This window comes from Epinephelus fuscoguttatus, linkage group LG9 (genome assembly GCF_011397635.1).
Source record: "Epinephelus fuscoguttatus linkage group LG9, E.fuscoguttatus.final_Chr_v1".
Classification (NCBI taxonomy): Eukaryota; Metazoa; Chordata; class Actinopteri; order Perciformes; family Serranidae; genus Epinephelus; species Epinephelus fuscoguttatus.
The window spans coordinates 19,706,215-19,734,084 of NC_064760.1; the positions used below are offsets into that span (position 1 = coordinate 19,706,215).

Sequence of the window (27,870 nt, forward strand, 5' to 3'; positions counted from 1 at the left end):
GAGAGGCACAGAGCGGTCACAAGAGTTGGTCGAGATAAATGCAGCCATCAAAGCCTTTTAATGAGTGTCAGTAAAACGGTTGTGATAATTTTAATCACAGACGATTCTCTTGATTAGTCGATTCGCTTATAAAATGTAAAAAAAAGATGCCCATTATAATTCATCAGGATCAAAGGTTATGTTTTCAAATTGCTTTTTTCTGGGTCAACACACAAAACAAAGAGATATTCAGTTTACAATTATATAAATCAGAATAGTAAATCCTCACATTGGAGAAGCTGCAACCAGACAATATTTACTTCTCATTTTTGCTTGATTAAACACAAAATAGATGCAGATTAGTCTTCAGTAGAGTGATTGATCTCAGTTCTACAGTGTTCAAATTCCAGTTTGGGTTATTCTGGTGTCTCAGTGTTCACTTGACAAAATGTAAGAACCTTTTTTGCACACTTTAAAGGTCCAGTGTGTAGAGTTTAGAGGCATCTTTTGGCAGAAATGGTATACAGTATTCATTACTATGTTTTCATTTGTGTGTAATTACCTGAAATGGACATGGAGTCAGTTAAGTTGTTTCTACAGCAGCTCACAAGGGACAAATCAAACTCAGTTACTGTGTGTGAAATTCCATACTAACACGCTATTTAGTTTTCTAAAACAGTATGTGAGATTTTTTCAGTATATCTGAAATGTTTTGAAACAATTACTACGTAAATTGTGCACTGTTTGCAGTAAAATATTACAACATACAAACCACAGACTATATAAAGATGGACGACACATCTCCGCTTCGTTCCGCTGTACAAACGTGAAGCCAAATCATCCTGGATACAGCCGCTGCCATCTTGTGCTGGTTACATCATTTGGAGCCAGAGCCAGCGCTTTCGGCATTAAAAATAATGCTTCTTTCGTCAATGTGTTTCAGCCAGTTAACTTATTTTAAGAAGGTGGAAGGAATTCAGATAAATAAGTTATAATATCTTAAATAAAATAATTTGACCACTAAATATGACACCAACTTTTGAATAAATATTAAGTTGATTCAACTTCATTTAGTTTTCCTGAGGTGAAAGCAAATCATGTTGTTTGTACTAAACTAAGAGGAGAGGAGAGGAGATTGTCATGTTATAGGACTGACTCAATAATGCCAGACTTGGAACTATTAAAAAAGATGCATGCAAATTGTTATCAAATTTGTTTTAAGTTGAGCCAGTGGATTATTTTTAGAGTACAGTAGATCTTGCAATTTTGACTTCCCACCCATACACATGTCCGACCAATCATGAGCAGTGTCACTGAACATGTGCACACCAACTGGCATACAAAGCTGTCAATCATGTCGTCAAATTCCCTTTTTTATAACATCAAATAACTATTTAAAATCATATTTATCAGAAAAATAGACACTTGAACACACACAAGTGTGACAAGAACTACCCAAAATGACAGGAACCATCTTTGGGAAATATTTATTTGACATGTACTTTGACCTTTAAGTCTGGCTCTGTGTCCCATCCACTAACATGGAGGAGGGGTTATAACCTACTGTATACTGAAGTCAACCATCAGGAGGTGATCCAGATGTCTTGCTTTCATTTTTGGGGAGCTGCCATGTCGTCCATCTTTATCATACAGTCTGTGACGATTATTAAAATCCATGTATATGATTCAAACACTCAACATGACATCCGCAAAAATATCCCACAATGCAGTGCAGCAGACAACATCCATAATAGACGTAAACCAAGACAACTCTGTAACATCAATAATGTTCAATTTAAGCGTAAGTATGCAAGAAGATTTCACTTTGCTGGGTGTAATATAGTTTTAGAATTATTTTGTAAATTAGTGGTAGAGCTTGAATTAGCGTGGGTTACCATGGTTAGCCTCTGCGTACCCAACCAGCAAAGAAGTTTTCAGGAAATGATGTGGTAATTACAGATCAGTGCGTCCAAAGGGATACATACAGATGTTTATGTACACATAAGTATACTGAACAATAATACACATGTTGGGTATGTAGTGCAGAATGTGGTTACTGACGCGAGATGGCTGTAGATAGGGCCATTTGCGTTTTCTTGATGGCCACCATAGTTTTTCTACAAGCTTATTACACAGGAGACATTGCAGTTCTACAACCTCACCACTAGATGCCACTAAATTCCACACACTGGACCTTTAGATGATTCATTCTCAACTGAATCTGAGTGTGTTGTTTAAAAGATGCATTTCAGTCTAATCACATCCTCCTGTTGTTGTTGTTTTTAATTATAACAACAAAAACATTACACATCACACATAGTTATGAACTTTCTCTCTTTATTGTCTGTGAAGTCATACATCTTTGACAAAAGATAAAAGTAAGGCACTGCCCACCAAATCATTGCATTCATCAGAGACAATAACAACAATACCAAAAATATATTACACTCTTAAAAATAAATATGTGATCATATCATCTGTATTAACTCCTACGGCCCAGCCTTAGTGGTCAATCATTTGTATAGACGATATTAGAATTCTTTAAAAGATTCATACAAAAATAAGGACCATTTCTTTATAAGTACTCTATTTCCCTTGGTGAGGAAGTTTATAAAGTGTTACCGAACATGACGTAACAATGTATAAAGTCATTAAATTCAACATTATTCTGAATTATAGCTGTTAATATGTTATCAGATGGAGTTATCACAGTTGTTTCCAAAGAAGCTTATGTAATTATGTAACTCTGCATGCAACACTTTTATAATAAACCTCAAACATTCTTATTCTACCTGATAATTATAAAATATAAAGACTTTATATCAATACTAGAAAGAGTGTAACATTCATATCCTGATAGTGCCACTAGTTTTCATATTATCTAAGTAAAGAATCGACTTTCTAAAGAGAAGAAACAAAGCTGATGCATGCAGCTCATTCTGAAATGGTTATCTCAATCGTTTTCATTTCCCTCATGTTTCCCAGAGATTCTTCTTGTCACACATGATGGAACAAACATTAGTGTTTTGCCAGGGAGACAGCGCTGTCAATCACAGGGTGAGGATGGTCGGGGAGTGCAGTGAGTGATCCGACTGGTCTCCGCTGCTGCTGCTGCGGCGGTGAGCAATCCCGCAGGGCTGTGGGGCTTGAGACTGGTGGATGTTTGCCTGATGTGATGTGGCAGTGGATGTGATGGAGGTGCTGGCGTCTAAAACGGCAGGGGGATAGGTGAAAACCATACCGGCTGTGAAGGGTGTGAGAGAAGGAGTAGATGTGAGAACTGGGGTGTGGAGAGACTCTGATTCAGTGGTGGCAGCAGAGGCAGCAGATGTCACACGTTTGGTGGGGAGGGTTATCTTCGGTTTGGGCTTCTCCATCTTTGCTGGCAGTTTAGTCGAGGGTCCGGGATTGCTGAAGTCCTGTGGCTCCAGTTTGATGCCTCCCAAAGATGACATTGATGAATTTGGGTCAGAATCGGAATCGGAGTCCTCTATTTTACAAATGGGACGGTGAGCCTCCAGGACCAGCTCCAGCTTGTCTTTCTCCTTTTGTAGATCAGCGATTTCCTTCTGTAGACGGGACTTTTCCTCCTCAAGCACATCAGTCTCCTATAACAAGCAGAGGAAGAAAGACATTTACGTCAATTCTCTTATGACTCATTGACCAATACCTTCATATTTTAAGCATTAGAGCTACAATTGGTAACATGTCAGTGAAGATTCTCAGGATTGATGTGACTCCACACCAGTCCTTTAGAACTGAAGAAGCTTCTTGGATTCCTACAATATAGCACTTATGATTACAGTTGGTAACTTTAATGAAAATATGTTTGCGTCATATTTGCTGAAACTGTTGATTCATTCGGAAATGTCTGCGGAGGAAATACCCGCACACCAATACAACTGGGCTAGACAGCCACAAAAAGGTTCACAGGCTGAGATCAATGCACGAATATGTCAAATTTTTAAGAACATCCGTCAAAAAAAACAGCGGCAAGTGATTAAGCTAAGTCAAGGACTGAAACATTTGCTGCTGTGTCATGATAGTCACGGACTGAAATGCCTGTGAACCTTTTTTGTGGCTGTCCAGACCAGTTGTAATGGTGTGCGGGTATCTCTTCTGCCATCCTTTCTTGGTTGTCCGTTGTACCGATGCACCCAAGAAAAGCTTTTTTGTTGCCCTAAGTAGGCACAGTTTCAATTCGGAGAGGACAACATGAAACATATAATCCAAGAAAAGAAAATCAAGTCCCTTCTCCTCTTCCTTCTACTTCTCATGGCATTTGCTACAATCTATCACAGTGCACCAAAATCAACCAATCGGAGCCGAGGAGTCTCTAACGCAGCTGTCAATCATGTCAATCACTGCTTGTAAACTGTTTCTGTTACTTCATTGCCTATTTCTCGCTTCAACTGATTTCAGAATCATATTTTAGTGTACAGTTTACCTGTAAAATGAGTGACCTATTGGACACAGCGAGCAGAGCACTGCCCACCAGCCGAGCCAACTTTCTCATTTTACAGCTAAACCGTACACTAAATTATGTTGCTGTAAACATTTGAGTTGAGATATAGACAATAAAGTAACAGAACCTTTATTCATACTTGATCAGCACTGCTTAGTTTGACAGTTTACAAGCAGTGACTGACAGCTGCGTTAGAGACACCATTCTGATTGGTTTTCGTCCACAAATCTATGTAAGGTAACACCATTAGAAGCACTACATAGCAATAGACTTGGCAGTGGAGTACAACCTTTTTTTCCACTGATTATCTGTCTCATTTAGTGCTGTGTGAATACAGTGACAGTGTCAGCAAATATGACAAAAGTTACTTTCTTATAAACGTTACCCACTACAGATTTTATGTTCTGACATTTTTACAGTCTTCACTTACATTTTGTAGTGTGTCTGTCAGCTCCCTGCGGCGATTGCGGCATTTTGCTGCAGCCAGTTTATTCCGCTCCCTTCTTATTCTTCGTCTCTCCAGCTCTTCCTGGGATAACTGTGATGAGAAAGAGAAGAAACAAGATTAAAAGACATAAGATAGGTTACCCTGACACAGTGAGTCAAACTCTGAGTGTCTACAGTTGGACTGTGAAAACGCTTTGGGCAAAAAACTCCACATATCAAATATACAGGGAGACATGTTGGGAGTACTACATGACACAGGAGAAACACTACCACCATGTGTGTGCACTGAGTCATCACAGTCATGGCGGCTGAATGATTTTGAAACGTCTGAGCTTTTGTGCCTTTGTAACACCCTAACTCTGACTTAATCCAGCGCCCTACTGAATAATTGCCGTTGATCCAATATTTCCCGCCCTTTTTGGGGTGATGAGTCACTCTCAGACCCCAGCGATGACTCAGGTGTGAGTCACACAACATGACTTGCCCCTGTGAGTCACATGACAGTCGACTTCCTGTACCACGAAATAACAACTCCAAGAACAAAACTGTGACGGGGATGTGTGCCAACATGTGCCTGATGAAACCAAAAAAACGACAGTGGTGGTACGGTGGTGACGAACATGATAGTGGTTCTTAGGGTTGAAGTTGTGTTGAGCTGCATCTATTAAACATCTCTGTTTGATTTCTTGTTCTGACATTGCTCTGCTAACAAAGAGCAGATCTTTGTGAACAGTGTGTCACAGGTGATAATTTCACTGAGTCAACATCGACTCAAAGTAAACAGCATTGGAGGACATAAACAGTGTGTGTTTGCCAAATTTTACTTTTTTTAAACTTATTTGAATAATAGGTTAAATAACACCTCTACATGATCTTATCCTTAAGCTAAAGGGATCTATCTGATGTGTAAGTCTAAAGGATATGACACACAGAGTGTTACAGGATATTACGCATTGGTTACACAGAAATGATCGAGCTACTGTCCACACCTTGCTATCTGCATCACCTCTAGGGAATATATGACTCCCAAGAGAGCTCCTTTTATGTTCCCTCGGGTTGACAGCTCACTTTTCAAACAACAGAAACACAAGAAATCCACAACTATCAGTGTCTAAATATCAGGAAAAACATATGTTAATAAAGTTTCTGACTCTGTTATTTAAAGACTACTTTCTTACATGTTCATCGTTCCTGCGCCTTGTTGACCCTGTGGTGTTTGCAGCTGCCCTTATGACCCCTGGTCTGAGGAGATGGGAATGGGAGGGTGGTGGAACCAACGGACGTGCCCCTGAGAGGGTTGGGTAGGGAGGCACTGGAGATCGTGAAGGGCCTGGTGGGTGCATGAGGGAGGGCTGGACCAGCCACTGGAGGTCCTGGTTGGTCGTGATGGCATTGAGGCTTGGTACAAACTGACTGCTGCCAGCCATTGTAAACTTCTGGAGAAAAAAAGATTGAAAAGAATAATTTAGATAAAGTGGGTGAAAGTATTGTAACAGAATCCAACGTGTGATTAATATTAAAACACATTCTTTCTGAAGCCTAAATGAGATTAAAGTCTAAAAAAGTAAAATAGAAATAATGATTAAGATTATCATGACAGATAATATATATTGAGTTGCCTTATTACACACACATACAGCATAATAAGTTGTTTAACTACACATAAATTACATATAATGTGACAACAACAGAACAGGTTTACTATATTGTCATTTCAAATTCACAACTTTTTAAAACTTTCTTCTTCACAGTTTAGTTTAAAGTCTATTTGACATATTAGACCCATAGCAGTCTGTGGTGATCTCTAGCCTAGTTTAGTTAAAGTTCACCTACCTGCTCCTGCTGTGTGGTGGGAGTGTTGGTGTTTCCCAGGGAGTTTGTCCCAGAGACGCTGCCTGGGTAGTCCGGGTTGCCTCTTCCTTGACTTCCTTGACTCCCAAAGTTTCGATACATCCTTTCTATTTAACTAAAATGAAAATTGGAGCCAGCTGGAGCTATAAAGACTTCGGGTTTTACGAAACGACTTTGATTCTCGTGTGTCAATTCAAACTCTGGGTAAGCCCACCTTATTGCGGTAAGTCGGTAGAGTCCAAACGGGTAAGCCTTCAAGGGGGAACAAGGAAGGAAATGTCGCCTCGCTTTTTTTCAAATCGCCTTAAAACTTCCGAAAACGAGTTTTAGCACATCCCCTCGTCCTTAGTCATACATCTAGGAGCCAACGTCTGGGAATGATTCTGAGGTTGTAAACTCTTAAAGCGCCACTATAGGATCACCACGCCCCTCCGAAGTTACGGGAAATAGTGTTGTCTGGAACCTCTCACGAATCTAACCACGTGCCGTGACGTCATTGACCATATATGGTGAGAGTTTCCTCCTGAGAGTAGCACCCGGGATTCCTCAGACAGAAACCACTACAGACAGAGTGGTTGAGTTACTACTACAGTTTTCCACTCCCGTGGAAGTACGTTCACTGAGATGACATTTTATTTACGCTAAGGAGAAGTATGTAAAGTAAATCCTACTTGGGAAAAATTAAATAGGCTAAATTAATAAAATAAAAAAAAATAGAAGGGTTATTTGAATTGTACCTTATAATTATTTAAATATTTGCTGTATTTATGAGGACACTATTTGATGTGATGGTCACACTGGACTTGTTTAAAAAGTTTATCACTGTTAAGAATTTAACTTTATGAAATTACAAAGAAATGGAAGATTCGTTCTCTCTTTACTGGTGCAAACAGACACACTGCTTTTCCATTTCCAGAGCTTATGGAGAGTTTAAAACATTTGTATGGGTATGGTTTTTAGTAAAACCTTATGTTAAAGTGAATTTAATGGATTTAAATTCACGCTATAAGCCATTATACAGGGGATGAATGAAATCAATTGATCTATGATAATTAGCTAGATGTAAAGTTAATTTCAAGTTAAGTTAACTTAAAATTTCTAGTTTTCATTTTCAGGTCCATTTCAGAACTTATAAAGTTAATTTTATTTTTTACTTGAGAAGGATAATATATATTATTAGACATTAAAACAAATGTAAATGCACCCAGGGTAGCTGAAAGGCTCAGTCATCAGCAGTCCCTTAAAAATATCTTCAGTTCAGTAATAAATTAATGAATTAAAAGTATACTATCAATAACTTACATTGAAGTGAACTTGTGGGCTTTAAAGTGTACACCTACTCCTGAAAAGTACTTTTACATGGTCATTTCATTCATCATATAGCGGTCAGGTCTGATAATAGTTAATACTCTTATGATGAGAAAAACAGCAGGAGGACAAAAAGTCTACTACTACTGCCGCCATGACTCTAAACTCATCTTAAATCTGAATGAATCTCAAGGTTGCATGTACAGAGTTAGTTATGAAATAGATTACAAAGTGTGCGTAAAGATGGGTGCATGTGCCTGATTGCCTTGAGGTTTTTGGCAGTCACTCTCACTTCACAAACCACATCAATGTGCACGCATGCCTGTGGAGATGAGTCAGTGCATCGCCACAAAGCTGCTCAATTATATCACCATCCGTTCCAACGACCGTTTCTACTCGCAAGCACAATATAGCACCTATTAAAGATTCAAAAAACTGCATGCTGTAGATTCAGCGCGCTTAGTCTGTCACAACAGCTGCTGACCTTGCAGTCCCAAAGGACAGAGTTCCCGGCAAAGGCTGATTTCTGCTAGCTGCTGACTGTTGCACCAGTGTCTCACATTACTGCTAATTCTTCTCCTGGGAGCACATTGGCAATTTTGTTAAAAAAGAGTCACTACAGTTAATTGCAAATACAGTTTCTATTACAATAAAATCTAATCTGGGAGGGAAAGAGAGAAAATAGTGCAAATTAATGATCCTTACTGATACAGAAATTAAGACATTGTGGACTGTGGTGTACTCATAACTTATGAATGAGAACAGAGACAATGAACACAAACTGCCAAGAGCGTGACATTTAACAAAGACACCTGTTGGCTCATTGGCCCATTTCACTGCCAAGTCTCACATTTCAGTTTTCAACAATATTAAATGCTGTGATAATGAGCACACATATGCAGGATGGTTGGTGGTATCATATGAAAAGAATATTGGGTAAAGGTGAGCTCAGATGACTAAGGCTTCAGGAATGCAGTGATGCCACACTTGCTCTCTCCTAATTGTGACATGTCCTGACATGTCAGTTACCCCCCCCCATTGCATTGTCGCTTATCCACCAGCTGTTAGTTTTATGTTTTATTTGATTACGAAATGTCTGCTCCTGAGACACACCCATTTTGGTGAATGAAAAAAGAATGTTTTTAAGTTTATGTACATCCACACGAGAGGATGTGAGTAAGTTGTTGTTTTCTGTTTTACCTCTCATTGTCTCTACCAAAGTTAACAATTTTCAAAAGAGGAAGGAGGCAGTTTAGATTCCATTACCATTTACTCACCCTAAAATGCTTCTCCACACCCACCCACCCACACACCCACCCACACACACACCCACACACACACACACGTGCTTCACAGAGCACAACAGCATCCTCATGGCACACACAATTAAATTTACATGGTTAAGTGGGTGTTACAGTTCACGCCTTGTCAATTCATGCGTAAGATTATCTTAGTTAGATTATACAGAGCAGTTTTGAACATGGTACAAAACTGCACTACAAATTCTGATTGTCTGAGTCATGGTTTGTTGAGGTGGTGCTCACATACTGTATGTAAGTCAAGTCTACAAGTAATAATATCAGTTAATGATGACTTTAATTAAATAAAATTGGACTAATATCAAATTACAATACAGAAAATAGTGTGCAACATATAAAATAAAATAATAAAATCCTTATTTTCTCATCAGCTTGGCATTCTTTTTTTTAAAAGTATGCATTAGCCGTAAAATGTGCAGATAACAGAAGTAAAAGTACTTATCCTGAAGCACAGTCCATTATAGTAGAGGTGGTAAAGGTATAAATCATTATGATTTCTGAGGTTTCTACCATTTTTTCCCCCGTTAAAGGAGTTTTCCCTTATCTGCTGTGAGGGTCCAAAGTACAGAGGGATGTCGTATGCTGTAAAGCCCTCTGAGGCAAATTGTGATTTGTAATATTGGGCTTTATAAATAAAATTGAATTGAAAAGTCAAATTATCATACATAAATACATAAGTACAACTGTTAAATATTAGCAGTCAAATGTTTTTAAGTTACAAAAGTGAAGCTGAAGCATTGCAGCTGGTCCAGATGGATCTAATTTTAACTGCACTGTATAAACTACTATGTGGTAGGTTTATGTAAAGTTTTATGAAGTCATCATATCTGCAAAATATGTAGGCCTAGTAACTATAACCACATGGGATAGATTGCACAGAGTGAATCAGAGCAAAGTATGTTCTCCTAAAATGTAGTGGAGTTTCAGTATGAAGTTGCTCAAAATGAAAATGCAAGTACCTCAAACTGGACCTAAGTAGAGTGTTTAAGTAAATGTACTTGATTACTTTTCAACTGTTTCCTTCTATAAGTCTATTTTGACTTGATGCATTAACCTGTAATTAGTTTAACAATGTTGTAGGTGGTGTTATTGGGATAAAGTGAGGGAAATGGTGTCTTATCTGTGGCACTGTTCACTGTTAGTGTCATTTCCTGGTCAGAGGTGCTTTAAGTTCATGGCTCCCAAAGTTGACCTGCAGCCTACTCTAATATCCCTTAAAACAGTTCAGCATGGATAGGACATAGCATGGAAAGTACGGCTCACACATGTAAAAACAGTACCAGCAGTAACGTTACCTCTTAGCTGTGTGTATTGGTACAGCAGTGCACTTTGTCGGTTACACCGTTTTCTGCCACGCAGGCACACTGGAGTCAGCCAACCGCAGTGGATGGGTGGGATCACCCCTGAACAGTCTGGTAGCCACGTAGCTAGCTAACAACGTTAGCTGTGTTGGTAAGTGTTCCTGTGCTCGATATTTACTTTATAATGGTAATATTATCTTACAGGGAAGCTGTTTGGGTATTTAAAATGCTACTGTTGGATATATGTTATCGCCTGTGCGTATTCACCGAGTGTTACTTGAAAATGTGATGTTATTAACTTAGCTCGCCCGGCTAGGTAACTTAGCTAGCATTAACTGTTAGCATTAGTGGTAACCGTTAAATAAGTTTATACGTAGGTTAGCTAGCAGCTGTTAGCATAAAGGTATAGCAAGCTGGCCTTTGACTTATCTCAGGTATTTTAATGCTATCAGTGTTAGCTGTGGTGTAGCCTCACAGTGCTCTGTTTAGCTAGCAAACTCAGGATGAACTCGTTTAATGTTAACTTAGTATTGAATAAGCTCGAATATTGCTAACGTGTCATTGTTTTTATTTTAAGCTAACGTCAGCGAACGTCACAATGGACTTGCCACACCAAGGATACCGAGCAAGTAAGTGGAAATTATATGAATCACCGTGTCATCATCAGTTGAAATTTTTGTAATTTTTTGCAAAATATCCGTCCATAGTTTCTACTTCCTGATTTCTTAGCTGTGGAAGACAGAGTTCAAGTAGAGCTGTCACACGACTGATAAAATGCAGTAAACGATCCAATTTATTAGGTGCAGCTAACAGAAATGAATGGAGTTTAAGTTACAAGTACTTCATTAAATCTTACTTGCATGAGGATTGACAAAAAAGTAACACCAATGCAGTATAATACAATACAATTCAACAGCACCACTAACTACAGCCACTACAATATACCTGAAGTTAAATCAACACCTCTCTAAAACATTTTAAACCAAGACTTAAAAAAATAACCATTCATGAAGGTAGAATTAATTACAGAGCTGCCTTTCCCTTGATTACCAGACATTAGTGTTTGTTTACAGTACCATATCAACAGGCAGCTAAGTGTAAACCTTACCTGTAGTCATTTTAACAACAGAGTATGGTCAATTTTGAAGTAACTGTATTGAAAGGAAATAAGATTAAAAAGCTCCTCTTGTTATCTTGATCATCACAGAATATTGTTCCTCTCCTCCTTAGATGAAAGATCTGATACGGTTGGAATGTTTTAAGTAATAGGACTAACATAAACAATTAGATGGATATCACTGTATGTTTATTTGATATTGGGGATAATACAATACTAACCCAACTCAAGTCCTTTTTTTAAAATATATATTCAGATGTACGTAATTTACTCTCTTGTGTCCCTCTTTCCAAAGCTAAACCGAGAGCTCGTGCAGCTCCCCCCACTGCAGATTCTGTCCTGTTTGACGACACCAGCTCTGCAGCTCCAGCAATGAACAATCAAGGATACTACACTCCTGGGTACAATATGGCAGGACCCTCACATGACATGCACGCAGGTGCTGGGTCGAACAACCTGTTTGCTGACCCAATGGCCAACGCTGCAATGATGTACGGCTCCTCATTAGCTAACCAAGGAAAGGATATGGTTAACAAAGAGGTGAGAAAAAGCAGGACAATGATTGGTTTTCTTTAGACATGATACATGGTACTGTATGTGTTTGAATGGAGGGAATGGGGTGTTAGCCTGGTAACCTATAAATAAGGTCAGGGCCTGGATTGGGCAGTTGGCATCACTTTTCACATATGGCAAAAATTCTTGGGTGATTAAATCACAAGTTGACTGTGGTAAATACAGGTTTGAATGCCCCCCAAGCACACACTGAACAATCTTTACAAGATTTTGAAGTTTCTCCCTAGCTGCATGACCAAGTAGACCAAGACACAGCCCAACTCTTAATGTGATCAGAGAATAGGAGCACAGAGTCATCTCAAATACAGCAATTAGATTTACAGCTGCGGATGCAAGTATTTTCAAACCATTTTATTTTGTTTTTGACCCAAAAAGTGATTCAACAAGTTCATCATTTGAAGTTTTTCCAATACAGAGAACCACACAGATGTGTTCTTTCATAGATATGGTTACTCCTCCACAGCAGTGTACTACTTTGTGCTTTTCTATGGCTCTTTGCCTGATATTAGTCACACCCAGAACCTTTTTACAACGCAAACATTAATCTCTAGACAGTGTCATTGTTAGTGGATAGGTTTTCAGCCAAGAAGACCATTTTCTGGTTTGCTTTCTATGAACAGTCGATGATTTTCCTCACCCAGGATTAAAGGTAGAACATATACATAAATGTATGACACGTGGATGGCACGTAAATAAAACTAATGTTGCTCTACTGGATTTGCAACTTTGGTATACAGGTGATTCAAAGTACATAGTCTGGGTGTCAAAGTGATGCACAATCCTGAGGGCAGCCACAGCCTTCTATACAAATGACTATGACTCAACTGTATTTATTTAGCTTGGCAGACTGTCGCTGCTCGTCTTTTAAATCCATGTTTGCACTTCCTTTGCCTTTCAGATCAGTAGATTCATGTCCGTGAACAAGCTGAAATACTTCTTTGCCGTCGACACCAGATATGTATTGAAGAAACTTATGATCCTCATGTTCCCGTACACACATCAGGTAATCAGAGCCATTCACTCTGTCAGACTTTGTCCTACATCAACGTACGGGACAAAACATTTAATAGCGTGCATAAGTGCTTGATAATTTTCCCTGGTATCACATTTTCACCCACTTATCACATTGAAACCATACAAGCAAGATAATCAGCCTCCTAATCACTACTCCAGCTTTACTTATAAGCATCATAATGCTTTGATTGCCAGTGCGGATATAAATGCACACTGAGCTCCGACATTTCTCACGCACTTTAACTTATTTTGATTGTAAATAAAGTCACCACTAAAACATTCTGTGCCCTGATAATACACCATCCACACAGAGTGCAAACTTTACTCACAGGACCAGGCGTGCAAAAAGCCACACTAAAGAGTCTTGGTGCATTTTCCCACAGTTCTTACAGGGTTCCTACGTAATATAGGAAAGTATGGAATTTGATTTTAGTCATCTCCAGATGTGGATAAATGTGGAAGACAAGATAAGAGTATGGAAAAATATTTGTATGTTCAAACTATTGCCCCTTGTTTGTTTTCTAATATTTAAAATTCCGAATTTCTAAAATATAAATTGACCTCACAAGCACACAGTGTTTCCCATGGCGTTTGGAGCAGGCAGCCAAAATGTTAACCAATGCGTGGGAGAGTGCAGGCCAGAGTGAACTTGATTTCGTAGAATGCAAGGCAAGAAGTAGGCCGTGCGACTGAACACACACACTCCCACGCAGAGCTGCCTCTACACCTATACACAGCCTGCAGAACAGCTCCACACCAAGCGTGATACAGGGCAACTGAACCAAATCTGGACATTTGTGACCAAATTAGTTTGAAAGAAAATGTGGCAGTATTTTTGAATTGCATATAAACATAGCATCAGAAATATGAAGTATTAAGCTTGTCTCTATCTCTGAGTTATACAGTAATGAAAGTAAGTAAACAGACAGTCTTTTCTGCATAAGGAAACCTTTATGGCTGCGTTCATCGTCGTTTCCATGGACACCACGAATAAACAAGGCTGCACAGATGCCCTAAAAATTTAAGTATCTAACTTTTTTTGACCAATTTTTGGTTTTTTTTTTTTTTTTTTTATTAAAGAAACTAAAAATATGGGAGGAACAATAATATAATATTATTTATGCAATATGTTAATGAAAAACATAATACAAGTAATGGTAGCACGGGTTAGTTAACCTCTTCTATGGACAGAAATGAACTTGAACGCAATAGCATACATAGTCAGAATGTAACATGCATGTTAATAGTTGGATTTTCTCAGATGCCAAATATGATCTGAAAAATTCTACAGACACATTACTTAAAATGATCATCTACTACGGCTGTTAGCCCTAATTTGTCATTGAGCTTTAATCTAATCTAGTGTAAATTAATTTTCATAAAGTCGTTGTCTAAACTTTTTTGTTGTTCAATTTCAGTTAAGTTGTTCCATATTGTAAACCCTTCAGATGAAAGCATTACTGACTAAAGACTGTACTCTATTATTTGTGTTGGTAGGACTGGGAAGTTCGTTACCATCGGGACACTCCACTGACTCCAAGACAGGATGTGAATGCACCAGATCTTTACATACCAAGTGAGTTTCCTTTACACACCAAATGATCACTAACAGGTCATTTTGTAAAGCCTGTGAGATGTATTGACTGTAATCTTTGTCTTTTAGCAATGGCTTTCATAACCTACATTTTACTCGCTGGAATGGCCCTCGGCATTCAGAAACGGTGAGTTATTTCATCTTTATCTTATTTACTTAATGACTCAGTAAATATGCACCGTATCAAAAAAAGGTAGATAAGGAGTGTGTATTGTCTTTGTATGAAGGTTCAGTCCAGAGGTTCTTGGACTGTGTGCCAGCACCGCCCTCGTATGGATCATCATTGAGGTCTTGGTGATGCTGTTGAGCTTGTACCTGCTGACAGTACATAGCGACCTCTCAACCTTTGATCTCATCGCCTACAGTGGATACAAATATGTTGGGTAAGTGTCATGTTGTACTTGAGACGCATTTAAAAAGTCAGTTTTACCTGTAGTGCTATTTATCGGTCTAGATTGTTTTGCTGTGAGTTGTTGAGTGTTGGAGGTATCGCCCCAAGAGGTGTCTGCCTTCTCTTGAATATAATCGAGCCAGATAAACTCAGTGCAGCAGTGTCTTGTTCCAGAATTTGGTTACTCAAGATAATCCACAGACATTGTTGTGAGCTGTTTCATGTAGGAACTATTTTTTTCTACTGGCTGTGTCACCTCACAGAAGGAAGGGAGCATCTACTCATGGACAAGAGGCTCGTGCTTGTGACAGCTCGAGATGTCAACATTAATGCATCCTCCTCGGCTGAGCTGAATGTTAGCTAGCTCAGTAATGCTAGGTGAGCTAACGGTAGATGAATGCTTTCTTCTGTATAGTGATACGGTTGGTGGCTGAAGGTCTGTGGATTATCTTGAGTAACCAGATCATGATTTCTGGAAAGAGACATTGCTGTTGAGTTTTTCAAATGTATTTTTAGCACCACAAGCTGAGTGACATCTAGTACCATTATATTGGAGAGAAGGCAGACATCTCTACAGCTGATATCTCCAACACTCTGCAGCTCACACCAAAACAATCTAGACCGATAAATAGCACCACAGGTAAGAGGGAAATATGGATTTATGATTTAACTGACAAAGATAATCAGTGTGAGGGTCAATTTTAGACCCAAAGCTTTAACTTGTGTTATAAATCGATTACCTGCTCATAGATGTAGGTAAATTGCATAGTGGTTAAAAAAGTACCTTTGCAAATAAAGGCATTCCATATTTAAATGTAAGTTGGTTTACATTAACTGCATTATAAATTTATATTGTAGATTATTAATTTCATTTTATGCTTCTCCTCAGGATGATCTTCACAGTGTTGTGTGGCTTACTGTTTGGCAGTGATGGTTATTATGTGGCCCTCGCCTGGTCCTCCTGTGCCCTTATGTTTTTCATTGTAAGTATTTTGAGTCCTTATTGACATCATCCACTATATTTATAAACCAGAAATTAACAAACTTTCCTCTTGAACAGAAAATCAGATAATTGTGACCAGTTCCTGCTCATTCTTAATCAGTAAATAACATTACTGCATTACTATAAAGTGGACATTTTATAAGAGAATCCTGTCTACGGATCAGAAACATTTACACATTAGAATATTGCACAACCATCTGGCAACAATGTAATGTGCTTTTCTATTTATTAGAACCACATGCATAATTCGAAGCTAAAACTGTGACATTCCTACTCACAGCAGCATTGTGTTTCTTCAGTGTAACATATCATTGGTTCAGAAAAGGTGCTGATCGCCTGTGTAATTATAATTCATTATATTCTATAAGTGGGTCAGATATTTACACATTTAGATGCTTTTTTTTCTTCATTTCAATTGATCTTTCCCAGGGTCATTAAGAAGAGAATAATAAAGAAACAATTATATAGAATACACAAAGACAGCTAATACACATCAAACTTAAATCAATATCTGTATGAACCATGTAAATAATCCTCAGGTTTAGGTTTTACAGTGCAGCTGTTGAGTGTGATAAATACACCATGATGTCCAGTGCAGCAACAAATTATATCCGCTTTGTGCATCATTATGGTACATCACTGTGCTGCACACAGCTTAACAATGAATTGAGAGTTTACCCATTTCATATACAGTGTTCCCACAGTCATGGAAAACCTGGAAAAGTCATGGAATTTCACAATCTCATTTCCCAGGCCTGTAAAAGTCATAAAAATCATTCAACGTTTTGGAAAACCTATGGAATTTTGTAATTAAATTACTTGTTATACTAATCCTCTGGGGATAACCCTCCACGTAATGTAACATAACAGCAAATTTACTATGTCGAAGTTAGCCGTTGACATAATGTGGCTCTAATATGCATCAACCTAGGGCTGTGCGATATATCGTTTCAGTATCAACATTGCAATGTACAATATTCCCATTGTCAAGTAAGACAAATTAAGTCTAGACATGGTTCTCATTTTCCATGACTTATACCAGTTAAGCCTTCTGCTTTTAGACATGTATATGTGACATAGTATGGCGGCATTTTTTACGGGAAGCAGGGCTCTCCTGCATGTGTGTGTTGAGGGAAGTATGGTAACCAGGCAGGCAAGTGCAGCAGACACAGTGAAATGCATGCTTTTCTGAAGTTTACATGTATTATGGATCCTTGAAAAGTCATGGAAAGGTTCTGAAATTTTGTCCCATGAAAATATGTGGGAATCCTGTATATAGTAAAAATTTCACGGCTGAAGCGTTCGAAACATTTGCTGTTAATTACTAATGTTACTGAAGCTTCAGAGCCCAAAAATAAAAAGAAGAGAGATTGATGCGGCGGAGGATGAAGGTCAAGGGGGTAACCTTGATAGTGATAACATTTATCACCCAGCAGCAGCTATAATTGAGGTAATAATAGATTATGTCCGAATTTTACTACCTGTCCCTCGAAATGATGGACGAGAAAGTCTAACACAACTTCCACTGGTCTCTACCTTTTTATAAAGTCCGACAAACGTCCTGAACACAGCAATATCAGAAGGAAATAAGAAAATACAGGCAGTGGATAGAGTCTCTGCAGGAAATACACCGTCACACACTTCTTTTGGGTCATAAGTGATGATTGAGAGGGATTTTACTTGTATGATTCAATACATTGTTTTTTTTATGAATATCTTGTAAGTATACTTTTAACAATGCTCCAATATTTTACTGAAAAGCAGACATCATGTTGGCCTGAATTGGAGGTTTAAAGATGTTTTTGTCTTGACAGGTTCGATCTCTGAAAATGAAGATCCTTCCCTCTCTCTCCTCGGACACCATGGGAACTGGATCAAGTGCCAAACCTCAATTCCGCCTTTATATCACTGTGGCTACTGCAGTGTTCCAGCCAATCATTATATACTGGTTAACCTCTCACCTGGTCAGGTGACCAGGAGGCATTAAATAACCTGAAGTCCAAGTGTGTTGGACCTAAAACGTGGTTGTTGAGTGTTTGTACACCTGCCTTTTTACGCTCTTTTGTCAGTAAACTCAAAACATATGTAGACGGTGTTGAGCTGCAGCGTGTGTCGAGCTTGTCAGACGGACATGTTTGTAATGAAATGGTTTTGTTGATTTCACCACAGAGTGTGACGCAGAAAGTGTCTCACTGGAAGTTGTTTTCCAACATGGGTGTACAGTAACTCTGACAAATGTTTATTTTTGGCCACTTAACTTTGAAGAAAAAGGGCTTTCATTGTGAGGTTTGTTTTATTATAACTCAGTTAAAGTTTTCTTATATACAGTGTCCCTTCACATGATTTACAGTATTTGCGCTCCACAGTACACACACCACACACATCAAACGCATATTACACACATGATGGAAGTACCATTTTTCTGGTATGGTATTGTTGCTGCATTATCCCCTTTTTTTCTTGTGAGTCCTGGATTTTATTTATCTAAAATTGACAGCATGACAATGTTTGAATTTTTTGTAGAAAAAAAATAAATATATTTAGCTTTGTGTATTCAATTTTAACCGTTTCTGAGACTCTTGCTTAAAAAAAGCTATAGTTTTGCGGGGAACATTAGTTGTATCTGATTTATTTCTAAAGTTGGTGCCAGAAATCAGCAGTCTGACTGAGACAGAGAGGTGGGAAGTAACTGAAATTAAAAACTGAGAATTACTGTGCTTATCTACGGATGTATGTTTACTCCATAACATGACTCTGAATATATTAAACTGTGTGGACCCTGAACTAATGTCTAAGGAGAAATCTGGACCAGTTGGGAACCACTGCATTAAGTATAATTGCAGCATAACGTGTTACATGCCATTTAAGAAAACGTGCATAACTAGTGATGAAATATTTTGCACAGGTGGACTTAAACAAAAATTACATTAAGTTTTATACTTCAGTATGATTTTGAGTCACTTATTGTTTCCTTGAGTATTTCCATTTTATGTAACTTTCTACTTCATTCTCAGTACTTTCAGGGAAAAGTATTTTAGTTTTTGATTTCAATTTAATAGCACAGGTTATTTTATAGTTAACACACAAATGATGAGCTCATACAATATACAGCTTTATGATTAACCCTCACAACAGTATATAAAAAATGTATTGTCTTATGTAGACATGCTAAAATATCAAAATGCTGTGTAGATGTTAATGCAGCAGTAATAAACCAACGGTATGATGTATAATATGTGAAAAAACAGTTATTGTGCTGCATTATGACTTCTTTTAATAGTTCAAGTATATTTTGCTGAAACTCCTTTACATTTTAGATTTGTAAAGACAGAACTTTTACTTTCACACTGTCTGTCCTTTCACACAGTTTTGGAAGAAGTCCTCCATAGTACTAAAAGACAGGAAGTAGCAATACCTCATCTGTTACAAGTTAAAGTTGCATTCAAAACAACATTTAAAGGTCCAGTGTGTAGGATTTAGTGGCATCTAGGGGTGAGGTTGCAGAACTGAAACCTCTACTGGATGCCAAGTGTGTAGGAGGACTATGGTGGCCAACATGGAAACTCTAGAGCCAGTGTTTGGTTTGTCCATTTTGGGCTACTGTAGAACAACTAGCCAGACTCCAGAACAGAGGATCCACGCTGTATGTAGATATACAGTAAATTGCATATTCTAAGGCAACGAAAGCACACGATTCTTATTTTAAAGTGATTATAAACTAATGGAAACATAGTTATGAATATTATATACAATCTGTGCCAATAGATGTCCCTAGATCCGACACACTGGACCTTTAAGTTCTAAGTATTGGCATCAAAATATTCTTTAAGTACTAGAAGTAAAGAAGAAGTACTCTATTAATCCTGTGGGGAAATTCAATTTTTTTACTCTGTTGTCATAATACACACAGGCCCGAAATACACACACACATGCACAAACAGGACCTATACATGCACTAAATGGAGAGATGTCAGAGTGAGGGGGCTGCTTTGGACAGGTGCCCTGAGCAGTTGGAGCTTCAGTGCCTTGCTCAAGGGCACCCCAGCAGTGCCCAGGAGGTGAACCGGCACCTCTCCAGCTACCAGTCCAGTCCAGACAGGCACTTGAACCTACAGTTCCTATGGGCTGAGGTACTGCTGACCCACACAGAGACCCCTAACCCATAGACTTACAAAACATTTAAAAAATGTTGTATTTGTTTCTGGACAAAAATTTTCAGTTTTACAGTTTATTGCACACTTGTGATTATTAAAAATAAACCCAGTGCCCCCTGTATGACGACACCTGTTTTCTTTTTTTCTTTTTTTTTTTTTTTGCTTGCTTTTCATACTTAATTTTTTAAACTAACCAGGTCCTCCTCATCATAAATAGCTAGGAGCCGTTAAAAATACATGCTAAATAACAGCTGGGGTCTCAGGAGGTTAAGGAGACTACAGTAGTTGAGTGATGTACTTGGTTAGGCCTACTGCTTTTAGTTAAGTAAAAAATACATGAAAACTTCTTCCTGTTTACTTTATGAGGTGTTTATCTTGGGGGTATTGCTGTTTATATTTCACTGTCTTGTTGGATGTGAGTCCTCTGTCTCCTCTGTTTATTGGTGTCAGGCTGTATAATCTGTGCGGGAGCGCGCCTGGGCACGCGCACCCTGCAAAGCGTCCTTTTGGTTTCCATGGAGACCTCGGACAGCAACAGAACACGGAGGCAGAGGTGTCCGACTCCGAGTCTAGTTTTCAACACCATAATTTCACCTTCAACTCTGAAACGACGCGTTTTTTGGACATTTAAGAAGCTGTGAACTCTGCCTGATTATCGTTTTGGTGATTTGGTGAGTAACTAGTTAATATTGTGTATTTTGGAGCAACAGCTAATCTCACCTGTGAGAGGAAAAGGCGGCTTTCCTGACTAAATGAAACTTTATATTGATCCGCCATTTGCCTTCTGAACTGCATTGTAGAGCCATGTGGCATCACAGGCAAACTAACAGAGCGTTATAAATCTGATTTTACACACAGTAACTGTATTATTAGTTTGTTAAAGCGCACCTTCAGTGTGTATACGGGCAACAGTGTGTTTCTGCACCTGTCCACTGGGCACGTTTAGTGTTTAGAGGCTGTTAAAACGGGAGATGGTTCTGTGAGAGTGTACACACAGTGGACTTTGTACATGAACAGGATGCTCATCAGAGGGGAAAGGATGGCTAACATTTAACTGGAATATTTCTCTTTTTCTCCAGCATTTTCCATCAGCACCTTTAGTCTAAGACTTTGGAGCTGGGTCGACCCTGGAGTAGCTACCCTGCATGTTTCGATTATTTTAGTTTTTAAAGGTAGTATTTAAAATTTGTTTTCTATACCTTGAAAAGGGAAACAACAAAGCCTAAATTCAAATATAGTGCAGTTTTACTATCCTTAATTCTGTTTGCTCTGCAAAAAAAGACATGTTTTATGATGAACAAATCGTAAAGCTCTTTGTTATTTGTGTTTTTGGGCTGTATGAATAAATCTTTATTGTTACTGGGTATATCACAGAACAAGTACTGTGACAGCAAAATACAGTTTAGCATCTAAACAGAGGCGCAAAAAGCAGTAAGGTGCAAAGTAGTAGAACAAACAATAAGATACAGAATTAAAGCTTCAAGCAGCGATGAACAGGCCCCTGGGCCTTCCTGCAGGGATACCAGTTGATGCAGCCATGCTTTCTGCAGATATCAGACAGTGCACTCAAGTTAGATGTTTTTTCTTTGAAAATGACGTAATATAACTTTTTTACCACTTCCTAAGTCCACTATGAGGCACAAAAAAAAAACACACTAATCATACCTCATGTTGCTGTTGATCATGTGTCGACCACACCATGTAAATCTCATGTAACTCAGATGATGTTTTTAACATACGGCTGACGGCTTGTTGTCAGCTGTGACACTATGACTATGACTCAGTATAGGCATGAAGATCATTTCAGGTATGTGGACTATGTAAAATTAAGTGACAGACTGCTTTCTGTGTCTTGGCGAAACATGGAAATTCAACACCTCCCCACAGCCAAGCTGTTTGACAAAAACTCAAAAGCTTCTCAGCGTAGCATCGCTAAGGTCTTGAGATAACGCTGCCAAAATTTGAAGTCAGTTGAGTTTAATCTGTAGGTGGAGTTTGTTAAAGTACAGCGCCTGTAAATGGCAAAAAATGCCCCAAAAGTAAATAATGAATTCAAAATTGTGGACTTCCTGTTGGGATTTGGGTATGGTTGTGCCATACCCAAATCCCAACAGGAAGTCCACAATTGGCCACCTCCAGCTGAAAAATGAAGCCAACATGGACATGACAAACAGTGCAGTTCCTTGAATGGCCACTTTTGGTCTGTACAGCTAATTTTAACATTTATTAAAACTATAACTGTATATAACTCACCCGTTTACATTTAATGTAAGCATACATTTACACATAATTAAGGGAGAGTCGCTTGAGTGACAAGCTTTGTGCTATAGTGTCCTTAGCTTTTCAGTCAGATCACCTCTGGCTCCAAAAACCAAGATGGCGACGGCTGAAATGCTAAACTTGAAGGTTCAAAATGGGAGTCCACAAACCAATGTGCGACGTCACAGTAGCTACGTCCGTTATTTGTAGTCTATGGTGTGGCACCAGGAGACTTTCTTAAGTCTTGAAATGCTACATGTGCCTTTCAAATTTGGTAGATCTAGGTAAAGTGCACCATGGTGGCTACTCCGTTGAATTTAGTAGGGAAGCACTATTGAGCCATTTTGTCACACCCAAGATGAAGACCCATGAAATATCAAAAATTTTCACCAGTTCTTATGTTTGTGTGATGTTTTGTGAGTTTTTGAGCATCTTTAGTTCCTCAAAAATGTGATTCATTTCCTTAGTTTATTGCAGTTTCAATAGGGCCTCCACCTGCGGTGCTCAGGCCCTAATAGATATAGAATAAACAGTGAGGACTAGTTATTAACATGCGAGATATACACAGAGTAAATGAATATGTGCAGCAGTTACAGGAGGAAACTTTTATTCCTGATTTACCTGAATCATTCCTTTCAGCATTAACCTTGAATTTTGTCTGTCATGTCTTCCAGCAGTGCTACAGCTGAATGACCCTGGAAGTTTCCTCCTGGGAGTGAGATGGAGAATAGCTCTCATACACTGCCACCCTCGTCACCGTGTCCCACCACTTATGGAGGGTCCCTGCCTTTCTCCTCCTCGCCGCAGCAGACCTGCTCAAATGGCCGTGTTTCACTCCCACTCTCACCTATTTCATTCCCCCCGTCCCCTTCCTCACTTTCTCCAGCAACAGCAGAGTCTGTTCACTCATCCTCGCCTCTGTCGCACTGCACAGCATCTCAGTGCCTCGAAGGACAAAACATACAGTGCCTCAGCCCAGGAAACGTATCTGACCAGGATGACCTGACCTGCCTCAACTGGCTGCATCAGAGGGGCAACCTGCTACCTCTGCAGCCCCTTCCCAAAATGACAGCACTGCCTCAGCTAGAGTCCTCCACACCAGCCCAACCTCCTTCTACTGCCTCGTCCAAGCCACCATACTCCTTCAGTAGTCTGATTTTCATGGCTATAGAAGACTCGCCTGACAGGAGGCTTCCAGTGAAGGACATCTACGACTGGATTGTGAACAATTTCCCTTACTACAGGACAGCTGCTGGAGGCTGGAGGAACTCTGTCAGACACAACCTGTCCCTGAGCAAGAGCTTCCGTCGCATTCAGAGGGACAAGAGCCAGGTGGGGACATGAATCAGCAACTGGGTCATGTAGCGGCTAAATGGAGTGTACTTAAATTATAAGACAGAGGTTCAAACATCCATATTACACAAATGTCCTTGAGCAACACACTGAATCCAGATGTGCTGAGTTTTAGTCAAGTCAGCAACTACACTGCCCTACAGGGAAATTATTATAATGTGCTCCACATGTGTTGAGGTTGTTTTTTGGTCAAGTGTTTCAGCGTTGCTGAAATCTTTGTATGGCCCATTGCAGTCTGAATGTTTCAAGTGGTTTCGTGTGTTTGTTTCAGTCAGTGGGGAAGGGATCGCTGTGGTGTGTGTGTCCAGAGTATCGGCCTGCACTCCTTGAAGTGCTGAGGAAGACCCACAGCTATCACAGCAACAACATCCATCTGTTAAACAAGCCCGCACTGTGAGTATAATCACGCAGTTTGAGTTTGTGCAACAGGACTGCAACAAATTATTTTTATTATGGGCGTAGGTTAGGTTTCAACATTTCATACTGGGGAATTTATATGCACCAATTTGTGCCTCCTCTGCATCAGCTTATGGTGTAAATGTCACTTATTTGTTCAAAATTAAAGTCCTCTGCAAACACACATGTTCTAAATATTTAGCGGGTCATGTCCCCTGCCCCGCCCCCCACCCACATCTATGCTTTTCATTATGACTTTTAAATATGTGTTAACCTTTTCCAAGTCACTTATGCAAGAAAAAAATGCCACACATGGTTCACACACCAGGTTCTCAAATGTGAAAAATGTACTGCTTTTCACAGTTTCAAATTGAATATCTCTGTATAATTGGCTATTGATCCAACCAAACACGCCATCTGAAGACGTTTCCTTGGACCTCTTGCAAACTGCAAGGGGCATTTTTTTTAAATGTTTTTAATAAATAGATTGATTGATTGATTCATTCATTCATTGTAAGAAAAAGTAATCATTTGATCATTTTAATGATTTGTGAGATTGCTGTCGAACCAGAGCAGTAAAGTATAATATGTGTGTAGTGGTGAGGCGTTTCACATTTTAATGACTCTCTCTTACTTAGGTGTATTTTAAAGGTATACCATGCAGGATTGTAAACACACTCGCCAGCTAAATTGAAAGTAAAATACAGCCCCAGATTCACTCTCATTTGATGTTTTGCCTCATTAGATCTGCATTTTTTGGCGCTGTGTCTCTCGGATGCCTTCTGCTTACAGTCTGGCACCTGGTTGCTTCCTTTTTGTAAAGCCCTGCCCTCACCTGAGCGCTGTCAGGGTACACACCTGTAAAAGTCTGTGCACAAAACATAAGAAGAAAACAGAAAACACAGGCAGAGGGCAGAGTCTCTGCAGATAAATACACCACCACACACTTTGAGTGGGTCATAAGTGATGATTTTTTTTTTTTTCGAGGAATTACTTCTGTATGAGTTGTCATTGTTTTTTTTTTGAGAATCCTGCATACTAAATCTTTAAACAAGCACACAAACTTAATTCATGTAGTTGTCGTTGTCTGTCTTGCCATGTTGTGTGCAGGTTGGAAGGAGCTGAGTTTGGGGTGCCTGCAGTGTGCGACTCTATGGAAATCTCAGGTTAGTGACGAGGAGACTCACAGTGGGCTTGTGTCACTTAATTAGCACAAGAACGCACTGACTTGACCCTTTATGAATTTATTTTAGTCGACAATATGTCATCAGTGGTGTAACAGCTCTCTGTGACACTTTTATCGCCCACAGCTTTTCTCCCTCTCTGCAGCTTTCTCAGCATGCAACATTGTTCCCCTGTTTGTGTTCTGTTGGCATGGCAACAACCTTCTATTACCTTGGCAACCCAGCAGTAGCCTAGCTTAGTCTCCTTTATATCCCCTCGGTTTATTTCTGAGCCTATGGCGTTATATGGGTCTTCATGCTCACTAAAGAATCCGACAAGTGGTCGTTCAACCAGCCTGAATGAAAACAAGTTATTAATACTGATGTTGTGCTTTTTGATTCATATTCTGCTCGATGTTTTTCTCTCATTCAGATCCTCTCTCTCACACCCTCCTCCTTTCCACGCCCTCACCCCAAATCCTGAACACCGACAACCCAACTTTCTCTGAAAGCCCTCCGTGCCCCTTGACCCCGGATCACGAGGAGCTTGTCACCATGGAGTCGGTTGACTACCAGCAGGAGGAGGTCAGCAAGGAGATGGAGAAGGACCCCCTGTCAGACAGCGGGTACATCGAGTTACACTATTACCAGTCTCACCAGTACCAGTACCTGGTGCTGCCGGGTGACACCGAGCTGGACCTGGAGACTGTGGAGATCCTTCAGCTGGATGCCGAGGCCCAAGAGGCTGCTGGGTCACTGCTGGACCTGGCAGGTGGTGGATATTAGTGTTACATCTCATCTAACAATCACACCTGATGCAGTGCTTCAGTATATTGAAAGCAAATATTCCAACAAGAAAAAATGAGGATTATGTTTTGTAGTTTTAAAGGTGCAGTGTGTAGGATTAAGGGGGATATACTGGTAGAAATGGAATATGACAAGTATGTTTTCTTTAGTGTATCATCACCTGAAATGAATCCTTGTCCACATAGATCGCCATTTGGCACCACCATGTTTCTACAGTAGCCCAGATGGTACAAACCAAACACTGCCTCTAGATAGGGCCATTCATGTTTTTGCGTCAGCGACCATACTTAGCCCCTCTGCAATGAGGGCATCAGAAAAACACTGATTTTTTAACGTGAAACTGCTTCATTCAGTGTTCTTACTGGTTTAAATCACCGCGTCCATTTGTTTTGGAGAGGGAGAGACCTCTGTGGATAATTCAGCTTCTGGTAAAAACCTCCTGAGTGTCTGGATCTCAAGTTGTTAAAGAAAAAAGAGTGAGCAACATTAGCAGGCCCATCTCTGACATACCAAACAGCGTCAGAGAAACATTGATTTTTAACATGAAACTGCTTTATTCAGTGTTTTTACAGGTTTAAATCACATGGTCTGTATGTTTTGGAGAGAAAGAGACCTCTGCCAATAATTCAGCTCCCGGTAAAAAAAAAAAATTCCTGTACAATGAACTTTGAAGGAATCCTAACTGGGAGCAGTTCTCACTGATAGATGCCACTAAACCCCTCTATGTCTTACACACTGTTCCTTTAAATGTTAATAAATGGGAGGGATGATAAGATGATCGGCTGCTCCTTCCTGAAACGCTGACACTGCCCTAAGGCTTGTGAATGATTTTGTAGTTAGGTAAAAGTATAGATCAACTTTCTGATGGACTAACGAGACAATGGATCATATTACTTCATATGTATTCAGGCACTTACAATGCAGAAATGAATTTTACCACCATAACATACCATACAATGATATGCTGGACAAAGATTTGAGAGTGTAATGTAAAAAAAAAAAAATCATGGACAAAATTATACTCTGAGATTTTAAAACAGTGGGGTATCAAGTATTAATACGCTATGGGTTTTTCACTGTGATTTTTTTTTTTTTAACACATTTAGTTCATTCTCAGGGGTGGAAGGAGTGATTTCAACTCAAGATTCCCAAGTTTCCCATGTTAAAGTAAGATTTATATAGCCTTCAAAGTAAAAACATAGTTCTTGACTCACACATTATTACCAATGTAATGAGAACATGTCTTACTGGCCAATTTGACTCCATGTGGTGACCAACAAAACAATCTTAAAATGAATATCTTGGTCCCTTAACACTGTTTCTGTAGCATTTTTTGATAATGCTGCCTTTCTAGAATTAGCTGAGTATAATAGTTC

The 27,870-nt window shown here is 39.2% G+C and overlaps 3 protein-coding genes across 6 annotated transcripts; 2 read left to right on the forward strand and 1 right to left on the reverse strand.

The window, feature by feature from the left end:
* Window positions 1-2,299: 2,299 nt before the first annotated feature.
* fosl1a (FOS like 1, AP-1 transcription factor subunit a) lies at window positions 2,300-7,137 on the reverse strand. Its single transcript, XM_049586498.1, has 4 exons — window positions 6,725-7,137; window positions 6,070-6,327; window positions 4,875-4,982; window positions 2,300-3,587 (listed from the first exon to the last, which is right to left on the reverse strand). The coding sequence occupies exons 1-4, from the start codon at window positions 6,842-6,844 to the stop codon at window positions 3,030-3,032; spliced, it is 1,044 nt and encodes a 347-aa protein (XP_049442455.1). The 5' UTR covers window positions 6,845-7,137; the 3' UTR covers window positions 2,300-3,029.
* A 3,558-nt stretch (window positions 7,138-10,695) lies between these two features.
* yif1a (Yip1 interacting factor homolog A (S. cerevisiae)) lies at window positions 10,696-18,920 on the forward strand. The gene is made up of 9 exons (XM_049586230.1): window positions 10,696-10,821; window positions 11,248-11,299; window positions 12,083-12,327; window positions 13,259-13,363; window positions 14,872-14,950; window positions 15,038-15,095; window positions 15,196-15,351; window positions 16,249-16,342; window positions 18,177-18,920. Exons 2-9 carry the CDS (start codon window positions 11,269-11,271, stop codon window positions 18,333-18,335), a joined length of 927 nt encoding a protein of 308 aa, XP_049442187.1. The 5' UTR covers window positions 10,696-10,821; window positions 11,248-11,268; the 3' UTR covers window positions 18,336-18,920.
* A 2,118-nt stretch (window positions 18,921-21,038) lies between these two features.
* si:ch211-145o7.3 (forkhead box protein N2) lies at window positions 21,039-27,602 on the forward strand. Of its 4 annotated transcripts, none has more exons than XM_049585607.1 (6): window positions 21,039-21,187; window positions 21,596-21,688; window positions 23,450-24,107; window positions 24,400-24,521; window positions 25,635-25,690; window positions 26,121-27,602. In XM_049585607.1, exons 3-6 carry the CDS (start codon window positions 23,496-23,498, stop codon window positions 26,471-26,473), a joined length of 1,143 nt encoding a protein of 380 aa, XP_049441564.1. In that variant the 5' UTR covers window positions 21,039-21,187; window positions 21,596-21,688; window positions 23,450-23,495; the 3' UTR covers window positions 26,474-27,602. The 4 variants fall into 4 exon arrangements, with proteins under 4 accessions (XP_049441564.1, XP_049441565.1, XP_049441562.1 ...); XM_049585608.1 differs by having other exon boundaries at window positions 23,453-24,107; XM_049585605.1 differs by lacking the exon at window positions 21,596-21,688.
* The last annotated feature ends 268 nt before the right edge of the window (window positions 27,603-27,870 follow it).

Bases quoted from the DNA above. Each gene is read 5' to 3' on its own strand.
- fosl1a (XM_049586498.1), bottom strand. From the start codon at position 6,844: ATGTATCGAAACTTTGGGAGTCAAGGAAGTCAAGGAAGAGGCAACCCG. The intron at 4,983-6,069 runs GTAAGAAAGTAG...TTCTCATCACAG, and splicing joins GGCGCAGGAACGATGAACAT to TTATCCCAGGAAGAGCTGGA. The intron at 3,588-4,874 runs GTAAGTGAAGAC...TGCTTGTTATAG, and splicing joins TGACAGACACACTACAAAAT to GAGACTGATGTGCTTGAGGA.
- yif1a (XM_049586230.1), top strand. From the start codon at position 11,269: ATGGACTTGCCACACCAAGGATACCGAGCAA. The intron at 11,300-12,082 runs GTAAGTGGAAAT...CTCTTTCCAAAG, and splicing joins ACACCAAGGATACCGAGCAA to CTAAACCGAGAGCTCGTGCA. The intron at 15,352-16,248 runs GTAAGTGTCATG...GCTTCTCCTCAG, and splicing joins AGTGGATACAAATATGTTGG to GATGATCTTCACAGTGTTGT.
- si:ch211-145o7.3 (XM_049585607.1), top strand. From the start codon at position 23,496: ATGGAGAATAGCTCTCATACACTGCCACCCTCGTCACCGTGTCCCACC. The intron at 24,108-24,399 runs GTGGGGACATGA...TGTTTGTTTCAG, and splicing joins TTCAGAGGGACAAGAGCCAG to TCAGTGGGGAAGGGATCGCT. The intron at 25,691-26,120 runs GTTAGTGACGAG...TCTCTCATTCAG, and splicing joins CGACTCTATGGAAATCTCAG to ATCCTCTCTCTCACACCCTC.